Source organism: Bacillus rossius, chromosome 5 (assembly GCF_032445375.1).
Source record: "Bacillus rossius redtenbacheri isolate Brsri chromosome 5, Brsri_v3, whole genome shotgun sequence".
NCBI lineage: Eukaryota > Metazoa > Arthropoda > Insecta > Phasmatodea > Bacillidae > Bacillus > Bacillus rossius.
In genome coordinates, this window is record NC_086333.1 from 53,109,225 (window position 1) to 53,133,297 (window position 24,073).

At 36.3% G+C, this 24,073-nt stretch overlaps 1 protein-coding gene across 1 annotated transcript in view; it reads right to left on the minus strand.

The window, feature by feature from the left end:
- LOC134531803 (LIM domain only protein 3-like) overlaps positions 1 to 24,073 on the minus strand; it is a 276,608-nt gene that overhangs the window by 12,031 nt on the left and 240,504 nt on the right. Inside the window, exon 5 of the mRNA XM_063367744.1 lies at positions 16,899 to 17,024. Within this exon, the coding sequence (XP_063223814.1) occupies positions 16,899 to 17,024 (126 nt within the window). The remainder of the gene's footprint in view (positions 1 to 16,898; positions 17,025 to 24,073) is intronic.

Here is a 24,073-nt window from a genome sequence, read left to right on the forward strand (position 1 = left end):
TTTATATTTCGCTACCTTGAAAGGCAATCTCAATGGTTGCCAGTTGTTACGTTTCCGTGCATTGTAAGAGCAGCAGAGACGCGATAGTGAAATGTTCCTGGGAGATGCTCCGTGCCATCGTAGAAAGGGCCTAAAAGGAATTTGGAACCACACTGCACCTCGATCGCACGTCCTCTCGGCCAATGTTGTAGTCCTTTTAAGCCCACCAACTTCAAATTTTGCGCGCTACTCATCGCGCTTGTAGATTTGCAGGACGCGTTTACGGACATGTTTTTCGTAAAATAAAATTAAAAAAATTCTTTAGCATTCCCTGGCAGCCGGTAAATGTATGCCCAGCGACTCTCAAACATGCTGTATTATAGCCCACTATAATATCCATAAAGGGGCGAAAACTCAATTATTCGACAGTGGTGGTGAGGCCGTTCGTTACATATATCTCGTTTATTAGTACCGACTCTTTTCTGTATATATACGTTCTTTTGGTTATAAGAACAACAGAAATCAATACTAAAACTAGGTTCAAAATAGCTTGTAATCTGTAAAAAAAAAGTTCAATAAATTAGAAAAGCACGTAAAATAGCAACCTAAGAAAACTTTTGTGTACAAAAAAAAAACAAGCGAGAAGGATTTAATGTAACGAAATGCCAGGGGAGAGAGAATGAATGCAATGATTTTTTTATTTCCCCCGCGGAGAGCCGCGGAATAATACCTCGTTGCCGGCACTTCGCAGCGCGCGTTTTCGTGTTTTGTTTTCCGCCGCACAATGGGAGCGAGTCGAGCGGAGGGGTGCGAATCACACGAGGGGTTGAGCTCGAAAGACCACCCGGGTGGGAAAGGGGCGGCTGCGCGCTGTTTCCGGAGGGTGAGGGAGAGCGATAAAATGGCTAAGCGGGGCGCCGTCGACGTGGTGATAAGATACAGAAGGGGGGGGGGGGAGGGTAGCACGCGAATTAACAATAGCCACCCTGGCTCGCTCTCTGCGGCGATCTGCGAGTTTCACAGAGTAGCGGTCTAAAGTGGCGATGGTGAGGTATAGGTGGGAAAGTGTTCAAAGGTAGAAGGGGGGGGGGGGAAGATAGAGAGAGAGAGAGACAGGGAGTTTGTGAAAAAGAAGGCAGTGCTGCAATCTTAGTTGTTTCTCCTCTGCGTCTGGTTGACTTCGAATAACGGTCTTCTTACCCGTGGGAAACAAAGAAGTTTTAAAATTTAGTCTTATTGGGATCAAGTATTTATTTATGTGATTGAATAAAGAAGCTTCTAAACATGTTTCTTTCATCAGGAAATTTTTACTTTTGATAATATTTAATCAAAGTGGTACTACCTAACTTCAAATTTTTTTTTCTGTGTTTAAAATTATGGCATTAAAAAATCTTAAGGCATATTTTTTTAATGTTTGTATTTAATATTTTTAATTTTTTAATATTGAGTTTTTAATATAGTTCAAACACACTACGTAGCAGTAAGCACACAGGCTTGGTTTTGTAAGTTTTGAAGTTCCTAAATAACTTTTTGTGATGGAGTAAATTTTAGATATAAGAATATTAAAAAAAATAAAAATAATATCTAACAAATTTTTAAAAACTGGGTTTTCTGACAATTTTCTACTGTGCCATCGCAACTATATTAAGGGAGTTATGATTTTTTTTCGTCTTCAACACCTGTTATTTTCCACCCCTTGCAGTAATGGTTGGTCATATAAAAAATAATTTCGGACAATAGTTGTAGATAATATTTTTGGGCTTTACAATAAAAAAAAGATTGGGTTTAATATTGTAAAAGAAACGGATTATATGTATTATTTTTTATTTTCACCCTTTTTTTAAACCCTTATCAAAAGTTGTTTGAGACAAAAGTTTAAGATAAAAATTATTAAGATTTACAAACATTTTCAACGGAATTGATAGTGTATTTACTAAAGAAGTTATGAATTTTTTTTAAAATTCTAACCCCTTATTTTTTTAATCCCTTGCAGGAATGGTTCGACTAATCAAAATTGTTTCAGACAAATGATTTATATAAAAATTATAAGATTAATAAAAAAATCTGCACGAATTCGATGTTGTTCTTATGAAAAGGATTCGTGATTTTTTTGTTCTCCAACCCTTGTTTTTTCAACTCCTTGCAATTATGGTTGGTCAAATCCAGTACCTATTCAGACAAAAAATTTCGGTATTACTTCGACAAGTTATAATACGTTCAATCGGAATTTATATTTTCCATATTATGGGAGATACAGCTATTTTTCTGGTTTTCAACAATCGTTCACAATTTCTACCCTTTTGGTCGAATATTGCCCATCAACGAACTTGACTGAGATTTTCCACTACTAGGTTTTATGTATCAGTTTGGAAGTGATTTTAAAAAAAATAATGATATAGTTATTGTGTCCACAAAAAGTTTTATATATCAACTTTTGAGTTGACGGTGATTTCGGTGTTTATCGACCATGAAACTAAAAACTATAGCCCCCATAAAAAAATTTTGAAAGTCGCACCATGATAATGGCTACAATAGGTAGTATATCTTTTAAATCTACCTAAAAACAACAGTATCACTACAAAATAATGTTCTCAGTAATACTGTGTTCCGGATTCTTACCTGGGTATTTATGCTTTGTGTTGTCTAAGTACCTTCAATTGATAAAAATATTTGTAAACCGTTCTCTGAACATATTTTCAGTTTTAACAGCGCATTTAAATAATCACGGGAAAAAATCATATTATATGATATTCGGTTACTTTTTCCATGGTTTAAAAATATTTATGCTTGAATGAAAATCAATCAAATTATAAAATTATGTGCCAAATTTTTTGTAAGAAATACTTAGTATTACCTCGATAAAACGTATTTGATATTTTAAAAAAAATACTATAGCCATGTGTTGTACAAAGTTACAGTATCTTTCTTGTAGTATTACAAACTATCTCTTGGCTACTGGTTTTCAACGGTATATTTTTTAAAAGAGCGGAAAAAAAGTATTTCTGTGTAGTGTGTTGACAGAACTAAGCTTATTGCGTATTAATGTTCGGCGGATTTGGGAACACCCCCGCGATTTTAGAACCGTAACTATACAAGAATAGTAAGCTAATACGTCTGTCCGACAGATGGCAGACGGTATGCCCAGTATGAAAAAAAAATCGTTTGTTTAATACATATGGTGCCAAAATAACTACAACGAAATAAAGTCTATTTTTATTTGAAATTTTTTTATCTTAAAAAATATTACATGAAAAATGCTTCGAATTTCATGAAAAAAAAGAGCTACTTTAGTTTGACACCCGATAAAAAATATATAATTTAAAAATTTACACATAAAATATTTCTATAGTTAACACCTGCTGCCGCTGTTAACGTTTTTTTATCACACTTTCAACTGTGAAGTTAGTGTAGAGCTACCCGGTATTATTCCACAGTGTATATTATGTAAGTGTCTTATTGATGAGCATTAAAGGCTTGTATGTCTGCTGTAGAGCAACTGGTTAGTTAAAACTCGGCAGTGATACGTAGCGTAAAGTTGTACAAAACGCTCCTACGACACCCAGTAGACACGTGCATGGGTTATGAGCTCATTTGTACATGACACCATTGGATCAGGCCTGAAACTCGCACAGAGATTAATTATTAAACAATATTTATAATTTTATGTGGTGGAAGGATTTTAAAATTAAATACTTTAGGTTTTAAAAGTTATTATGTAGTGGTTATGCTAATTAATATGACTTTTAAATTGCAAAATTAGACTGTTCGTTTTAATGAAAACCATAAAGTAAAAATTAATCGTTTTTTTTTATTTTGTGAAGATAGTAAAATATAGAAATGAAATATATTAAGCAGCATTTACAGGCACAACTGTTTTGACTTTGAGTGGCGAGGTTAATTTTTTTACTATGTGTTTTTATAAGTTAGAACGCAATAGTTTATTAAAAATGTCTTTAAACATTTAAAAATTCAACATTATAGAACGAGTATTTAGACCATTTTGGAAAATAAATTTTTGACGGAAGGTAGCTTACACTGAACAGAAAGGATGATTAAACTCGGAAAACAATTGCACAAAAAAAAATTAAAAATTCTTCTAGTGTACTCTAACATCGTATAAATAAAAACCATAGGAGCACGCAATGAAAACATGGCCAAGCTTTCTATAGTCCGAATACACTCATCTCTGCAGACAATTCCATCACGTTCTGTAGGCTTGACGGGGAAGGGGGAGGGGAAACAAAATACGACCGCATTCATTTACTTTCCTTCCAATTTTCCAGAGCACAAAGCCGACGGACAACAACAGCCAGCGAAACTAGATTGTTTCCATACAACGCATACAATGGAAAAATAAAAGCCAGCGAAGGTGCACAGGGTCGGAATCTGGCGTAACTGAACAAGCATAATAATGCTAATTATAAACCGACAATAAATTTGTTTTGACCGATTTATCATCGACGGGATTGGAAGAGGGGGCTGGGGGGGGGGGGAGGAAATTCCATTTCCCATTCTCTATCTATTTGTCTCTCTCCGCCACTGCTTTCCGGAGTATCTTTCCGTCTGCGTTCCTCTCGCACGGTTGATCGTGGAAACCGCTCGAAGCGTGATATTTCAACAATGGCCTCTGTTTAGCCGGGGACAAACCCCGACAATGGACGTCGCATATTGGCTGTTAATGTGGCCGAACGAAGCGCTGGTGTAGTTAAGGGGGGATTGCCTTCCCCCATCCCCCCCCCCCTTCCGCAGCTCGCCGAGAGACAATGGACATAATTAATGCGCGCACGTGAACCTGTCATTGTTTCCATCCTTTCGGACGCTACACGCATGCGCGCCTCACCGAGCTTGATAAATTGTTTCGTTTCCACCAACGTCAAAAAAAAATTACGCACGCGCAAATTTTTTTTTGTCCCTGCCCGTCCGATTTCGCCATCGCAAATGGCACTGGAGGGGAAATTGATGAAATTGTTGGCAATGCCCCCGCCCGGAACGAGCATTGAGACTCGCTCGCTCGAGAGAATACGAACGCTAAGCCATTTTCGAAATATAGAAAGAAAAAAAATCATACCTCGCTCTTCTGGTTATTCCACATCCTCCCTCCCTCCCTTTTTTCCCTTCCTCACAACACCAAAAACCGTTCTGAAACCATCCTTGCCCATTCTTCTCGAAACTGCCACTAAATTCCGAGAACAAAGACGTCACCGCTGCCCGCGGCGTGAGAACAAAAGACGAGCTCCGCTGTCGAAACATGCTTAACAAACGTTCGTCGCTTCTATTTTTTTACGCATATTTCCCATTCTCATTTCACGCGCGTCTCTTGTTTTTTTGCATTGAGGTGAGCCTCCGCCTTTTTTTTCTTTTCATTTTCCATCCTTGCATTTACTTTTTTTTTTTAATCGGCTGTGATTCTGGTACAGTAATAAATTATAGACAAAGATTTGCCCATTATTATAAATATCGTAAACACGACTAATTTCGGAATGTAAATCGATTTTTAAAGTGGAAAAAAGTTTTGCGAAAATTGCCTTGCACGTTAAATAATGTTTTTTGCCCCTTTTCCGAATTATTAACGTTTAAACAATATATGTTGAATTCTAATTATTAGGGTCAATAGGAGCTAGCAACACATTTTGCACATGAGATTATGCAATGAAATATATCTGGGTTCGTTTTGAGAAGATGTGTAAAAATACGATATAGCACAATTAAAAATGAGCTACATTTTTTTCTTTAAAAATTTTCAGTCATCCAAAATACAATACTTCTGATACAGTTAGGTACACAGATGGTATCTGAGTACAATATAAAATTTATTTTACTCAAGGAGGAATAATATTTGGACTAATTTGCTGATCGAAGCTTGAAAATTACGTTATAATTATAGTAATTTAAGTACCACTGTAAAATTGACTTTCTTAAGGTAATGAGTAATTAGTAACCTCCTAATGGTTACAAAGATGATATTTTGATACAGAATTTATTCCGAAGCAACTATAAAAAATATTACTAAATAAGTTATTATTACATTACAAAAACAGTCATAAGTTTTCGTATCCAAAGAAAACTCTGTATCTGGCGTATTGTGATACATTACATTGAGTAATTCTCTGGTGTAAGTTCCATTTATAATATTACAATCAAACTAAAAAGTTTTAATACTTGTAAAGCAATGAGCAGGTAGGGTAGGTGCTGGTTTTATTTAATTAATACGTTTTACTCATTGTACTTAAAATTTGTAGACCCTCCTACGCTCCTACATTTATGATGTCATTTGTAAATAAAACACTTTTCAGGGTGAAGGTAGCCATGCATAAGGTTTCTGAACACTTAAGCTAATTTTCTTACCAATGAAAACTATACAAAATGTACATCGGAATATCTACTTCTTTCTTTGTTTTATTCATTCACAACTTCACGTGTTTTTTTTTAACCAATTTATTATGAATATGGGACATCGGTATTAGATTTATCATTATCTACTAAGAAAAAAAATTTAAAAACGTTAGAAATTAATATAGAAACCAAAATACGCATCAAATTTGGTTTTAAAAATTAATTTTGACTGCCATAGAAATTTTTCTCATCGCGTTACATTGAAAATTTGCATTTGTTAAGGCAATGATGACACATTAAGGGTGTCTCTTCCGTTCCAGGTCAGTACTTTATTTTTACTTTTAACACGGTTAAAACTTGTAAACTTCTTAAATGGCTGAACTTTAACAGAATGAAAATATACAAGTGCATACTTTTTGCACAATTAGTTGCCTGGCAAAGTTTAATTTTGAACATTTTTGTGCAGTATAGAATAGTAGAACCAAATGGAATAAGTAGTTGAAATTTTTTGGGTTTAAAGACAACGCTGGTGGCAACTGCGTTGCATGGTTTAATTTTTTTTCAGAAAAAAAAATTTAATATATGTTAAAATTTAAAATCACAAAATTTCTACTATTTTTAAAAGGCAAGGTAAAATAAGGTAATTTTATTCTGAAAGAAATTAAACCATATCGTTTGGCAGCCAGTAAAATTTAATCGAACTTAAAAACTTCTAGTTTTATATTCCAATTGGTTCTCCTTTTTCATAGTGCAAAAAAAACGTTATAAATGAACTTTGCCAGCTAATTATGCAAAAAGTATACGATTTCTATATTTTTTTTTAATGTTGTGAAAGTTCAGCCAATCAAAAAGTCAGCAAAAAATAATAAGCATAATACGGTAAAAGTCTCTTTTTTGTAGGAATATACATATAAATGCCAGAAAGCTAAGACCCTTTCCATCTAAAATTTTCACATAACTTCAATAGTTCAAGTTATTTGTAAACTGTTCCCTGTATAGATTTCCAGTATTGACTGCACACATAATAACAATGCCGCGGCAAAATTAAGACAAATGGTTGAATATTCGATTATATTCTCCATGGTTTAAAAAATTAGCTTGAATGAAACATCATTATGCTACAATTTTTGTAAGAAATACTCAGTATTATCTCTAAAATAGTATACATAAATAACCACAGCCATGTGTTTCACAAAGTTACAATACTTTTCTTGTAGCATTACAAAATATTTGTTAGCAACTGGTTTTAATTTTTTTTTTTAAAAAGATTAGAGAATATTTTTCTGTGTACGCACATCTGCGTGTTTGAAACCGAAGAGCCATAAACCTTAAGAGCGACAACGGCAGGAACTTCAAGTGTCTCATCGCCTCTACATGCTAACTACTCACTTAACTTCTCGTCGTGAGGTCGTGCAGCTAGGAAGTTCTGAACGACAACACAAAAGTTTAGTTAAACTCTAAAATTTACAAATTTTTATTTTTCGTATCTACAATAATCTGATAGTTCACAGAGTCTAAATGTTCATTCCCAAAAACGAGATTTCTGTTAGCCATTTTAACACTTGTGGCAAATTTATCACAGCAATCTTTGAAAAAACTGAAACGCATACTGTTACGCCTATATCTGAATTTATTTAATTCTTTAGGAAACCAAGTTCAATATCAGAACGTTAGGTAGTTTTAACTGAATAGAAAATTATTATTTCAATCGATATAAATAAGTTAAATTTATTTTAGTAGCCACAATTTAAATAATTTGAGAATTCTGACGCAAAAGTAAAATTGAAAACACCTATATTATAAAAAAAACTTTCGTTACAAAATAACGAGCATCATGGGTTTTTATTAAAATTATACGTAATTTCCTTAAAAGTAAAACAATTATTTTAATTGCCAACTAGACAAAGCATATGAAACGAAAAAAATTTTATATTACTCCAAAAAAAATCTCCTATAAAATTACCAAAAAGAAAATGGTTTTCGGTTGATTTTGAACTACTAGCTGTAATACCTGGCTTCACACGGAAAGGTTATGAATTTTGAGGGTTAAACTTTTAAAAATATTAAATCAATTTTTTTTTGTATCTTGGTTTGTGATTCTAATTTATTTAACAATTACGGTGTCTATAAAATGGCAAATATGTTTACAGAAAACATGGATTAAAATCAGAAAATTATTTCTTTTTCGGGATGTATATACGATTTAAGGTAATCACTAAGTTCCGGCACAATATGTTATTTTCTTACATCTGTTCCGCTTTAGTCAGCGTAAGCAGAGAACGCAGTCAATCAGGTCGTTTTTTCTCCGATGTTAGTTACAAATACTACTTACTAAAACTTACTGAAAAATTAAATTTTTTATATGTGTACGTAAAACATAGCCTCGTTACATATATAACGTATTGTATAGAATTTTGTGTAACTTATGTAGGTGTGCGCCTAGTATTGCCGCCTGGAGGCAGGCTGCCCGCCAGTTGTCGCCACACACCCACACACTAAAACATCGTCGCGCGGGCCCGTCGCCACTTTATGAAGTTGGCTGCCTGCGCCGCCCCATGACGTCATCGGCACGTGCCCAAGTGGCGACTACAGCAGAGAGACTAATCTGGAGAGACGAGACCGTTACGAAGCCAGCGGGTATGAACAGGGGACCCTGGTAAAACGCAGCATGAATCGGCAGACGTGACTCAAAGAGCAGACCACCGCGAGAAGCTACCTTCGCACCGTACCGGCCGCCGTCCGAACGAGGACCTGCAACGTCATGCTGCCTGGCGGTGAGGCGTTGAGGACTCAGTCGTCATCTGGTAATACGCCGACTACGAGGACTTGGCCCGTCTCCGCCGAGGACGAGTGCAGCAGCGGGAGCGAGTACGCCGGAGTGCGGAAGTGGCGAGTGGCGAGTCGCACGAGTGGCGTGTGCGAGACAGCAGTGCAGCACGACTACGACTTGGAGGAACTCTGCAACTGGCTACGAGCTCTACTCGCCGTCCCCGAGATCGCGGGGCGAGTCAGCGAGGACGTCCGGGAACGAGTACCGGCGGACAGCGAGTGGAGCACTCGCTGTCCGGAATTATCTGCGTGGAGCACTCGCTGTCCGGAATTATCTGCGTGGCTACACTGCAGTGAGGCCGAAACAGAAGGCGAGTGACTTTTGCTTTGAAACGCCCTATTGCGATCGGGTGTTAAGCTGAGACAGTATTACGAAAGAGAAAACATTAAATAAACAATTAATAATCTTCAAAGAAGTCATGTTGTAATATTTTGAAAAAATTTGAAACGTAACAAACGTTTGAACTGAAACAATTCAGGATGGTTGTAATAAATAAATGTTAACTTTTGATGTCATAAACACTTTGCGATAAAATAAGTTGGTAAGGAATTTTTAAATATATTTTTGAGCTGTCACTGAACTTCTTCTTGTCGAGAAATTAAGCACGGCTGATGCATCCGGACAAGTTATGTCTTAATGTAAGTTCAAACTTACAGTAATTTAATTTAATTGTGATGCAACGTGATTTTGGCACCCAATACCTTATTAACATTTTCCAAAAGCATTGTATATATAATATTTAAAGCCAAGGTCTTTTAAAAGAATTTTGTGTATAATCTTATATCTGCAGGTGTACAATTAAGTGTAATTCTGTGATCGCATAAAGTGATTTATTTGTTGAGTACGACTGTATTTCAAGACCTAGTGGTCAAACCAGAAAGCATAAGAACCTGTGTCCATCTGGAATAAAGTAGCTTTACAGCAATGAAAGAATTTTTGAAATTGGTCCAGTAGTTTTCGAGATTATTTTTTACAAACAAAAAAATCACATTTCTCGTGAAAAAATCAGTATTATGGATCAAGCTTGTTTGCGGTGAACACATTAAAGCCTCTGTGCATAAACCACGTGACGTAAAAAAAAACTATTACGTTTACGTTAAAAACCATAAAGGCAAAGACGCGTCTGGTCAAACTACCGGAGGTAAAACCTACAGCCTTCCTCGCACGCGGCAACGTTACACTGGACCACCCAAAATAACTCTTTAAAAAAAAAAAAAAAAAAAAAAAAGAAACGTCATCCTTCTCTTTCTCTCTTCCTCTTCGGAAGCTGGCGTAGATCGTCGTCGCTTGTCGTCCGTCTAGCACCGCGATGAATGATGTATACGTAAAAAAAAAAAAAAAGAGGCGGCGTCGGCGACCGTCCCCAAGCGGCGGCAGGGTGGCCAACGTACCAACGTCCGTCAACGCGCACCAATCTTCCTAATGAAGTTAGCGCGCCGGAGGGGGTGAGGTTGGCTATTGTGCTTTCGTAAAGGGGAGGGGGGACCACCGCCAAGAGCTGCAGAGGGGAAGGGAGGGGTGGTCGTGCCGCTCGGTTGCATCAGCGGGTGAGAAGGGGAAGGGTGCTGTTGAGTAAGGAGGAGGGGAAGTTAGCAACTGGGGAGGGGTGGAAAAGGGTGTCGCTCCAATTGAAAGTAGGATAGGAGAAAGACAGCGAGAGAGCAGAGAGAGAGAGAGAGAGAGAGAGAGAGAGAGAGAGAGCGGTAGGCAGGCAATTCCGTCAGAGAGTTGGTCTCGGCGCTGTATCGGGAGGGCTTTTAAAACATTTAGTGGCCGTCTGGGAAATCACCCTCCCGGCCAGACGCACGGGAACGGACACCGCTGCATGTATATACGTGCTTGTTGGCGTGTGTACGTGTATGCGCGCGTGCGTGTGTGTGTGTGTGAAATGGGGCCAGGACATAACAGGTCGCACTCAGCACGGCCGGGCCAGAGGGCGTCGCATCAATACAGTCTCCAAAAAAAAAAAAAACAAGTAGTTTCCTTAATTATTTTACTTCTATAGTGCATTTTTTATTGCTCCCGGTTTGAATTTAATTATATAACAACCACATCTAGATGTTCATAAATGATTCTATCAAGTCCATATATATCCATTTAGATTGAATAAAAATTAAAAGCCAAATTATATTTCAACGCTAGCGTTAACTGTGATACATAGGTTTAAATTAGTTGTATGAAACCGTGTTTGTCGTACTTTTTTTTTTTTTTTTAAAGGAATTCACTCATAAATATGTACCGACTTAATTTGTCAACCGTCTCAAAAGCCTTTAATTTTTTAATTTTTTTAAAGTTTATGAATGCAATTATAAAATTTCCAATTTTTGTAATAAAGAAAAGATGCAACAATTTTACTAACACCGTTTTATCACATAAATTCGTATTCCCATTCATGCTAGCGTTTTACAAATCAGCAATTAAATTTAAATAATTCATAGAAGTGAAATAATTTTAAAGAATAACGTATCTGTCACACATGGACACATTTAATATTGAAGCTAAATGCGCCTACTATTGTATATATCAAATGGTCTGATTTTATTTGAATTTTAATTAATCGCGTAGCAATGCTTTATTACTTTCTACATAAATCGTGAGAGTTCACAATTATAAAAATTTGGTGACTTATCCCCAGAAGGGAATCAAATGAAATACATAATATTGATTTGACTGGTTAAGAGTCGTTCGAATTGGATACTTAATGGAATTATTATTATTTTCAGCTAAACACTGAACTAATCGTAAATCTTTTAGGAAACATCAAATTTGATTTATTTTTAATGATTTACCACAGCTACCCAATAACCAACAGTCACTTGACAAGCATTTCACGATGTTGGTATAATAACACTGACAACCACATAAAGTTTTTACAAACACTATTGACAGAACTAACACTGTCATAAGTAGGTATATTTGTAAACATTTTGTACTATTATTCATCTCAGTCAAAATTGAGATAAGTTATCTGATACAGACTATATCAATGTAAACCTGATTAGAATGTACAAAAAATAAAATTAAACAATATTTAAAATTAAGAATTCAATAATTTAACATTTTGTTTAATCCGATAAGTAGAGTAACTACTTTTCTTGTTAAAATGCTAAATAAAATTGGTGAATTCCTTGTTGGAAACCTTTTATCATTCCTAGTTTATGGCTATATTTTTTGACGTTTGTTTTCAATAGTGATTAGACAGGCCTGAAAAGACTATAGACATCAATGCTAGTTCCACCAATCAGCCAATGATACCACGACTCCGAAATCCAGAATGCATCTTCGGAACTGGGGACTCGGCGCCTGCAACAACTTTTCACAGTTGGTAGGATTGTTTATTTGCCAGAGAGAAGAAACGATAAGCGCAACTATCGTTGGTTTACCTATGGGAAGCCTACGATTCACTCGTACTTATGGACATACCCGAATACTGACGTTGGCCAGCCTTCTTTTCACAGACGAGAGAGCCAAACCCGAAGTTCCCCGAAGTTCATGCTCGCTTTTTTTTTTCCGTACCACAACAGGTGTATTTATTTGAGGGAAACCGTTTACATGATTTCACAGTAACTTTAATGTAGCTATCCTAACCAAATCAACCGTCCACAATGTTTTAAAGTATTTATAATGTAGCTAACCTAACCTAATTGACCATTAGTTATCATGAGTTGTATATTTATTTACAATGAACAAAAAAAAAACCGAAGATGCACGATCAAGCGTTTGGCTCTCTAGTCTGTTGAAAGAAGGCTTGCCAACGTGAGTATTAGGGTATGTCCAGAAAGATGAGTGAATCGTAGGCTTCGCTTTTTCTATAGCAGTGTCGCCTCTAAAGGCCCTGTTACACTGTCGAATTTTCGCTTATAACACTTTCTAATATGTTGTGTCAAATAAAGTTTGATATACTAATCAAGATCTTAAAATTTAAATTATATGAATAAGTTTTAAATTATATACAGCTAAATACTCCTCTAAAATTAAATTAATTTGTAAATTGCATTAAAATGTGTAAAAAGGGAATAAAGAAATTTATTATTTTTAAAAAAATCCTATGTTGTGGGAAATCCCTGACTACTGAAAATCCCCTTTCTGTGGGTAACACCCATTCTATGGATAATCTTTCCCCTGCGGGGAAATACCCGTTCTGTGGTTATGTCCTAGTCAGATGTGCAGATTTGTTTTAATGTTATAACTTTTCTGGTTCAACATGAGTGGCAGAAAGCGGGATGTTGTATGGCTTTCATATGAACAAGCTGAGAAGCAAAATAACTAATGTAATGAAAAAGCTGGTTTGAAAAACAAAATCTGGTGTTTCTACAACCCTGCTTCAAATAAATGAAGCGCTCTTCTTAGTTACAGGTGACTAGATCTTCGCAGGAACAACGCATTTGTCCGACTCCCGTGTACTGTACTCCGTCAAAAACAGCATGTACATGCGGACGGATAAAGAAAACTTTATTTGTTAATTTCGCACAGTTTTCGCAAGTTTTGTTGAAACTACAAGATTATATTTTTAAGTTCATGTTAAAAAACAAATGTTATTTCAACACCCACGAATTCACAAAAAAAACACAGGATGGTTTATTAACTTTTCTTCTAAAAATAAAGGCGAATATGTTTAAAAGCCTGGTATTTTACAATGTACTAATAGTAATGGTGTAATACTAGTCAAAATGTTTTGTTTTTTTTAAGATTCGGTACCTCCGATTAAATATCAATAATTTATTTCGGAGACTGCATTTTCACCATCAAAAATAATAACTCAAACACCGTTACGATATTATTTTCTTAAAATTATTTTCCGTTTACGTATGTTATTCAGGCATCTTTACCGGTTTCATGTTGCATGTTTTATTCTGAAGCTCAGCACAACGTATAGAAAGCCAGTGGGCCCCTTTAAATGTACATAAGCCCTATACTTTTCATGACACACGTTCATAAAAAAATACTCGCGAGGATGTCATGACAGAGCCTACATAGATTTTTCACTCAGAAAGGAAGGCAGTCAATTTCCAATATACCCGGTGTGGTCAGATGGAACACCGACAGGAATAAATAAAGCATTTCCTTCACAGCATAAAAAAATTTAACTAAGGTCTCAAAAAGCGTTGTCGCTGTAAATGTATTTTACAGAAATCGGATGCAAAAAAAATGCTGTGATTGAAAAAATTATTTTGTGTATAACCGTGCAAAAACATAGTTCTGTTATCAGTATTTATTTTACTACTTGAAAATAAATATTTTAATGACTTTTCAGACAAAGAAATTTGCAGTCCATACAAAAACATTTTGAAGTGAATTTTCCTCATAGTCGAGGCGATGACGTCATGAAACCATAACAAGTGTGGGTAAGGAAAAATGCAGTGATCAGGATAGGGTTGCTCAATGTTCTGTTCGCATTACAGCACACTTGTATGCTTGCACACTTTCATACTCGTTATCGTGGATTGTTGCGTACTCGCACACTTGCGTTCATGTAAGCATGCACAATTGCACACTAGCGCTTTCGCACACTTGCTCACATGCATACCTATAAACTTGCTCACAGTCTCATACATTATTACATCTCAATTTGATAAGCTTCACTTCCACCCCGGGAGGCGGCCACGTATTACAATTACAAGAATAACTATATTCAGTAGAATGGTTTAAAAGATTAATATTGCACAACCTGTGTAATAGGACACCTCTTCAAATAAAAATTTAATATTTATATTGCAATATCATCTTGAAACTTGATATTACAAATATTGCTATATTCAAATGTAGTAAAGTTTTAACTTATTTTAGCTCAATCGGGACTCTTCGGTTAGTATCTTAGGTTATATGGGTGTAAGTAGGTGAATCAGACATAAGATTGATAAACTGCTGTCGGGTTATGTACTGCTACTAATTATAAGCTTGTGGAGTTGGAAAGATGTAAAAATTTCTCGTAGTTCATAGTTACCTCAGAATATGCCGCAAGTTAAGGACAATACCACATTAAGATATGGTATTTCAACTATACCATGATCTGCGCATCTCAGTGACTACATTCGCACTGACGTAGTGATGTCCTAGTTCTCGATCTTCCTGATGATGACTCCACAGGAACAGCGGCCCTCGGTGTGTACAGCTGGATGTGGTACAGGTCCCGATTTGGACAGAGATTGTTAGTTGATGGGTCTCCAAACCGGCGATTCTTGATGACGACGAAGGGCAGTTGTTCACATTCTTGATAATGATGTAGTGATTTACTATCCTCGATGACGCATATGTAGTTCTTGACTATCTTCGACGACGACTATGTAGTTCTGGTCTATCTTCGATGAAGACTATGTAGTTCTTGAAAACCTTCGACGACGATTATGTAGTTCTGGTCCATCTTAGATGACGACTATGTATTTCTTGATTACCTTCGACGACGATTATGTAGTTCTGGTCTATCTTCGATGACGACTATGTAGTTCTTGAATACCTTCGACGACGATTATGTAGTTCTGGTCTATCTTCGATGACGACTATGTAGTTCTTGAATACCTTCGACGACGATTATGTAGCGATGAACTATAAGTTTTATATAAATTTTAGATTCGTACATTTCAAACTCTCCGTCAAGTTTGCTGCTTATCATTTTCTTTCATGCTCGCCGTTCGAATTCACCATTCCTAATAAAAATTCTCCATCGACCTTGTAATTCAAAAGCAAGAATAGAGGAAGTAGGCAAATAAATATTTTTAAATCCAAAGATATCGTTGTTAAAAGTTACTATGAAGTATAATGAAAAGAAAAAGAAGAAAGTCCCCCAAAACACAAGTTGTGGCAATACTTCACAAATAAATATATACAAATTTTGAAATTCAATAACATTATTAATTACTATAAATTACTGGTTGGTTTATACCGTCATTAATATTTTTAGGTGCTATTTCTGTAAAATTTAACATTTTACCTCTCTTGAATTTATTTCGGTCACAAATATTGTCAAGATTATTATTACTAAGTGAGATATAATTGTTGCTTTAATTTTCACATCCTGTCACACACATTGTAAAACACTTAATAAATATTTGTTGAAAAAATTTTGCATACGGACAACAAATGAATGAGAAGGAACAGTTTTAAATTTACTGAAATAAATATATGGAACTAAATAAAACAGTAACCTTATTACAAACATTTTTTATTAGTAAAAACAGAGCGAGTTTAGTTTTATTTTGCTAACACATATTTCCGTATTAATTAAATTTGTAGTTTTGAATTTTCACTTTTTTTTTTATCTATTCCATCCCTCTGGGAAAAGAGAAGAGGGGTGAATATTATGAGTTTAATTTTTTTTAAATTCAAGCATAACAACTAATCTGCTAATAAGCAAGACAATAATTTAAAACCTGTAATTTACATTTCAATTAAAGATGCGATTATATCAAAATTCTCAAAATTATATATGTATATATATATATATATATATACACACACACATATGTACGTATACATATTTGTGTGTGTGTAATGAGATGAAAAAGGGAGAAGTATGAATTTAATTAATCTCTGCATACAGTCAAATTAAATGAAAAATAAAAAAATTAAAGCGGGCGTGACCTAAATTAAAAAAGAAACGTGCGCCAGTTTCACAATGCCGAGAAAATGAAAAAAATAAAAATTTAAAATTTAAAAAATATATTCTGCATGGCATGTGAGACCCCGCATTAAGGCACTGGTAGTCCCCGTAGGTGTGAAAAGGAGGGTCGGCGCAGGAGGACAGGGTCACGTGACCTACCTGTGGTTGCACTGCTGGCAGGCGAAGCACTCCAGGTGGTAGACGTTGTTGCGCGCCCTCATCACCATCTCGAAGGCGGGTATGACCTTGGAGCAGGCAGCGCAGTAGCCCGTGTTGCCGAACAGCCTGCGCAAACACAGGAAAGCGGTCACAGAGCAGGTTTTTAGTCCGCGGGAAAGCCCGTGAACCGTGCACAGCGCGGAAAAACAATCCTCGGGACTGATGCGTTCAATTCCAGGCGGAGAGGTCAAGCGTACCTCGAACAATTTCGCATCGCTTCGTGAATCAATGTAAAGAATCCGTTTTCTGGTAAATATATATTGAGTAGCATTTTTTATTTCTCGCGTGAATTACAAGAATTAATTTTGACAAAACTGTTTAAAAAAATTAGAAAATAAACTGAAGCTGATTCCGGTAACCTTTATTAAACCATTCCAAAAAAATTATATATACTGTTACGATCGCGCTTTGCTGCAGTGCTTGGGTTCGCCGCGCTCGTTCGGCCTGTCTGCGCCCCCTTCCACCCGCATCCTCTCCCTGGTATCTCGTGTCATACTATCTCGCGACATCCTGACCTTCGCAGCGCGCACCTGCCTCAGATCGAGTTACTTAAAAGAGGCCGCACTGCGGCATAAAAGAAATCAGACATGTTTATCGGTGCGTTTTGTGGGAACCCGATGCTTGTTGCGTTTATCGGCGTTCTTTGAGCAGCCGCCGCGTCCTTCGACAGGACTCACGACGCGTTTCTGGACATTTCGACGGCGAAGGTCGCGCGATATCTCGAAGACATGCCCGATTGTTCTGGACGGGAACCCAAGGGCTATATAAGGAGGTTTGGCCGACTTTCGAGTCAGTCTGAGTCGGAGTGAGTGAGTGAAGTCGGGAGTTCTCCCGCGGCGTAGTTTCCGGGCGATAGTGCCGCGGGTGCGGCAGAGTGGCGAAGTCCTTGGACGAAGGTTCCAGGGCAGGGAGTGAGTGAGTTCAGTGGAGTCGGGAGTTTCCGGGCGATAGAGTCGCAGGTGCGGAGGAGTCCCGAGTGAAGTTGCGAGCGAGTCGTCGTGTGGGATCTCGGCGAAGGGTGTGACGGCGGCGGCGGAGTGCGGCGACGGAGTCCCGCGGCGGAGACCCACAAGGGGTGCTGCGGTCAGAGTTGCGCCGGAAGTGCGGCCCAGTGAGGTGTGTGAAACGAAGGACTGGGAAATTGACATTTCTTTAAGTGTAGTTAATTATTTGCCATCTTAGAATATTATTTGTAAGTGACAAGTAGTGGTAATAAATACAACTGTGTGTGTGATAAAAATCTTTAATTGGGCTATCCTTTACGAACCCCCACGGTAAAATCGTAACAATACCTATGTAGAGCTATTTAAAAAAAAAAATAAACTCATGTTTTCTAGATTGTTGTTGTGAATATATCAATTGAAATATTAAAAGATGAGGAGTCTGATGCACCTTATTAAATACAAAAGTCTAGAAAAATTTAGTGTGCAACAGCCTTTTTGCAGAGATTTACAAAATTTACTTCGTTTGTATCTTGTTTAGTTTTTATACTACCAACATCTTAACATTTGCGATATTTTAAAAAGCCGAAGTAATTTACTGCGGTAGTTTTAATTGTATTTTAAAATAAAACAAAAATATACCAAAATTACAATCCATGGTGTAACAATGAAGATATTTAAGTTATTGATATACACATAAAAGATTTTAATGTCAACTTTCAAATAAGTAGGCTCATAAGGAATGCTGGTCAGTTATTACAGAACATGTGTAATTTTACAGCTTTTTAAGGATGATTATAACTTGATCAAAAAAAGGTCACGGCGAATCCCTTACATAAGAGAACGGATTTTGATGTATCCGTTGCCGATATGTTGCCCAAATTCGCACATGCGCAGAGCTCACTTTTTCCTTGATTTCGTCAAAGTCGTGAACCCGCGTCTGGCGCCATTAACTCGTATATAGTGATTTTAGTGATCCTCGGGCGACGTACCTAGCGTGTTGGTGTGCCAAATGAAACTTTATGATAATGAAGCTATCCTGTAATACATTTTGTATAATTTAATGTCCATAACAAGAAATAATCGTCACTTTTAAAGTACTTGAAACATTAGTAAGACTTTCCTATTTTTGTGCGATAATGCTGCTACATTACATCTCGTATTTTTTCTGTAACAATTGTATAGATGGTTGAGAAACTTCCGCGAGAACGCGTTGAAACGAGTTTTTAGCCTCGCGTAGGACACCGTTTATTACAACGGTAGCCGATTTGTTTCCTTACTGAGATTCGGTTTGGACATGTTCTCGAATACGGCTCGTGAGTTAGGTTACGGTTGTGTTGCAACAAGGCATTGCTTATTCGCTGCCTTAACCCGAACGTACACAAAATTATTAAATACATCTCGAAATGCAAATAAATAAATACTGCGAAAATTTAAGTGTTTATTTCATGCTTTTTATGATAGTTTGACAAGCAAGATTCAATGAAACTGGTGCCACTGCTATCTTAAAAGTGGTATCAAAGCCACCATGCGTCACCTTACACGTCGGCAAATAACACACAAGTGTTGAAGTTAGTTGCCTACCACCTCAGGCGGTAATAAGTGATTTTATTTCATACATAACTAATACCTAGCGTTGTTTACTAAAATGTAATATGATGATTCGGACGAGCTATGATTGGTTCCTGTTTGCAACCATGATTGGAGGACAAGTTGGCCAAACGAATCGAGTAAGCTTCGTAGGTGCAGCAACATTGACTGTGACTAATTCTTGTATGGTGACCATTCATGATAATGGTGAGACAAAGATCTCTAGATATTAATTATCTGTACATATCTCCTCTGATGTTATTGAGGTGTTTTTTTTATTTCTATGGCTTCTTTGATCAATCTAAAGCTGCAGTTAGAAATATATTATGTTGGGCTTGGTCAACCTGATATCCATTTTCATTTCATTGAAGTGCTGTACCATGGCTGAGCTATTTCTTTTGTATTTTATATGTGCTAATTGTTATTTTAGACATTTTGTGTTCCTTGTACCTGTTTGTCCAAGATAGGTCTTGTTGCTGGTGTGACAGTTTATAAACACCTGAGAAGTTATTTAACAGTTATTTGTTTCCACAGTGCCCTATAAATGACTTTAGTAGTAGTAGTAATTGCTTTTTGCTACAAATTCACTACGATCTGAATAATGTTGTTGAATACATAAGTCTTTATCTAATGACCTCACAACCAACAGTAAATTAAACCAAAGAAATAATTTTATACTGAACTTTTAAAGACACTTTATTTATTCAATCAGAAGGTTCAAATGGCAAAACATTAGCTAAAATATCCGATATAGTATTTCAAACAAACATTCTATAAGGTATTGGCGAAATTTGTTTGTAACAAATAAAAACAAGATTAATATGGTAAACGTATACAACCCAAGTATGAATTATTGAAAAAGTTGGTAAATATATTTTAAGAAATCAGAATAAATAATAGTAACCAAGGTGAAGAGATGATTTTTCTGTGTCAGAAGAAGTCTGTAAGTGTTAAATATGTATGTTTGTTATACATGTTTTAGACTGTAAAAAAAATAAGTAAAATCTTTTCTCGTTCACAGAAAAACACTTGTACTTGTTTCTGTTAATAATACACTTATTAGAAAAAGCGAAATATTTTATTGATTTTATTTTGAAAAATAATGCTGAAGGAAAGTAGTTAGGATTAACTCAGAGTGCCAGAGCCCATCAGAACCGCGACCAATAAGCAGGAGTGCCCGAGACCAGAAGGACATCAAACACATGCTCGAGGGTTCGTGGGAGAGGAGTCCAGGCAACATTTACGGCCGGTAATTAACATAGTCGACGCCATACTTCCCCCTTCCTCGCCTTTCTCACAACCCTCTTGCACTTGCTCTCTCTCCCTCCCCACCTGTGGAAGAGAGGGGTAGTTGGGGCTATAAGAGAGATGGACCACGCTCTGCTACCACTTGTAAGTTCCGCACATTTCATTACCTCTGGCATAAACCGAGTCCGGCTCTCCCCAGCCTCGGAACCGCCAACGCGTGCAGTTGGGGTGGAGAGGAGGCTCTAATATAGTTAATAGTCCGAAATGAAGCGATATTACGGTCCTGCAGGGGGTGAGGCAGGTAATAGCAGGTAATGGGGAACCCAGGCCGGCCGCAACGTGGCCGCACGCGCGCGCATTACCCCTCTCCCGCACACCACCCCATTTTAGACCGTGGTCATTAAACCTATTAGCAATTAGATAACGGCAGCCCAGGGTTTTAGTCGGGCGGTAGCTTAGGAACTGCCTGCTTTCCTGCCTGCTGTCCCTCTTTCTGAGGGAACGAAACGAATGGACCGAGCCTAACATCGCCGAAGATGCTGAAAAGTGGTTAGATGGTAGAGGAAAGTTGAAGGAATGAAAAGGGTAATTAGTGTGTGTGTGTGGGAGGGGGGGGGGGGGGAAAGACCACGAGAAAAAATCGTATCACCTCATGGCAATGTCCACCACGTTCCCTACACCTGTAAGTGATTCTGGCCGAGCAAACCACTGTAAACCCATCACTGTAAACTAAATACAAAATTGTATGCTGTGACTTGACATGCTTGTAACATGGTTTTATTTAGTAATTTTTCGTTTTATCTATTATTCTTTCGTTTTCAGACTGTTATTTTATATGTGATTGAGGAAATTAAACATGCAAAAAATAAGTTTTCATATTAGTAAAATGATTGAGCATCATTGAAATAAAAAATAATAATTAATGGTTTAAATGAAAACTAGTATTTATGACTTATGAAAAAAAAGTAATAATTTTGTATGAAAAGAAACATAGTGTCTTTTTAACTGGAGTTGGGATTATAGAACACTCTTAAGGAATCAACATGCCATTTTGGGGAAATACATTTTCATTTCATAATTTTTGTTTGAGTGGGATTTTCTCCATGTGTGATGTTAGACGAATTTGAGCCAAAATTATTCTCCACCTTATCTGCTATAGTCTTTGTCATGCAAATTTATCTGAAGTTTGACAATTATCAAATCTGGTACCAGAGATACCAATTTTCCAACTATCACTTGCAAAGCTTCATATTATGTTTATCTACGAACATTGACCACCAAATTTACTGTCGACAAAACAACTGTGGCATAATAATACGTATACCACTAGTACTATTTCAAATTGAAAACAGGAGGCATGACAGAGACTATGTTTGTAAAGAGCCAGGGATATATTTAGAATTTCAACTAATTTTTGTTCGAATGCTCGCACATGGTCACTTACTAGAAATCCATGGTCTGCATTTCCTCAGGTGATTAATGCGTGAAACTAAATGTTGTAATCGGTACAATATAGGAAACCGGTAATAAATACGCGAGACAAGTGAGGTCAGAGAACCTAGTAGTGTGGAGTGTACCTACGTTTTTACGTGCGTGAAACTAGTTACAGTAGTGGCATCTAGCGGCTTGGAGTGTTAAAAAAAACTACGCTGTAAAGTATCTCGCTTTTGACTAATGCTTATTGGCCAGAGTTTCCCACATTGTTTTATTGCGATGTTTGGTGAAACTTTAAATCTTTGTTTCCACTTTCCCAATGTAACTTCGTGACAAGTTGTTAGTAGCAAAAAAATAGTAAAAAAAACATTTGAAATGTTCTATAATGTCGTAGAAAACCGATCTTTCAGAAGCCTACTTAGTCAGGAGTTTATTTGTGACAGTGAGGCGGGATGACAAGTGCAACGCTCGCTGGTGCCACTTAGCGCTAGGCTCTGAACTGTCACGCAGTCTCTTCGTCGGGAAACTATAATATCTAAACGGTAATCAAATATTTATATGGCGGGAAAATGAGTAACCCTTGAGTGCTTTCAAGAATGTGTACCGGATGTTTCATACTTCAAAAAATATTCTAAAAAAAAAAAAAAAAAAATACAGTTTAAAAACGAAAAACAAAACATTCATCCACCCTCAGCGATACCTTAAATGATCTTCGTAACAGACACCGCTCGGATATCTTGAACAATTTGTTTATCGCGTGTTTTTTTTTCTTTCGATGTTCTGCACACCGTATGTGTGCTCAGGTAGACAGGGGCCTTAAAACTTCAGCGCAGTGTGTGTCCATATTAACACCCGATGAGATTAAGTTGAGCTCTGTGGTATTGTTGACAAGGGTAATTATTGGATTCCGATTCCAGATCGTACATACAAGCTGGAATGCACCGCACAGAAAAAATAGTTTGTTCCTTTACAAAAGATTCATTTGGAAACCAGTTGCCAAGAAATAGTTTGTAATTCTACAAGAAATATATAGTAACTTTGTAAAACACATCGCTATAGTTATACTTGCATACGATAAATATGTTTTTCGAGATAATACTGACTCTTCCTTACGAAAATTGGAGCATAATTTAAATAGATTTATTGATGCTTCATTCAAGTATTTTTTAAATCATGGTATAGATAATCGAATATTCAATAATTGGACTTTATTTTAATTTTTATTCTTATGAACGTGCGTAATATATACTGGAAATCTATACAGAAAACGGTTTACAAATAACTTTACATAATGGAGGTACTGTGACTAAAGAAAGCATAAAAGCCCGGGTATTAATCTCAATCAGTTATTACTGCGAACGATATTTTGTATTCATACAGTTGTCATTTGAATGTACAAATTTACAAATATCTGTAATTTTTAATGAATATTTATGTTCAATTTAAAAAAATAATAATGTCCGTCAACGCTTGCAAACAAAATAAACTCCATGGAGCCCATTTAAAATGTTCCCTTTATAGATTATACTAACGATAAAAGGTTTTACAAGTGCTAAAAACATGTTATTTTTCCAATACTGTATACAGATTACTAAGAAAGTAAATAAACTGAATTTACAAATAAGATGGCTAATTTAAAAAAAAATAATAATTTTGTTGTGCATTAAAAATTGTTTTGCTGATTTCTTAATCCTTAAAAATGTAATGAAAAAATGTTTGAGATTTGTTATCTATCGTACCTTTAATTAGGGATTGACTTCAGTGAATCTTGATTTTTTATTTTAGTGTAGAACCCAAAACACAACTTTAGGCAAATAACATATATATTCTAAGATTTTTAAAGACTAATTTTTATAATCAGATTTTTTAACCTATTCCAAACTTAAAATCTATAAATTATTT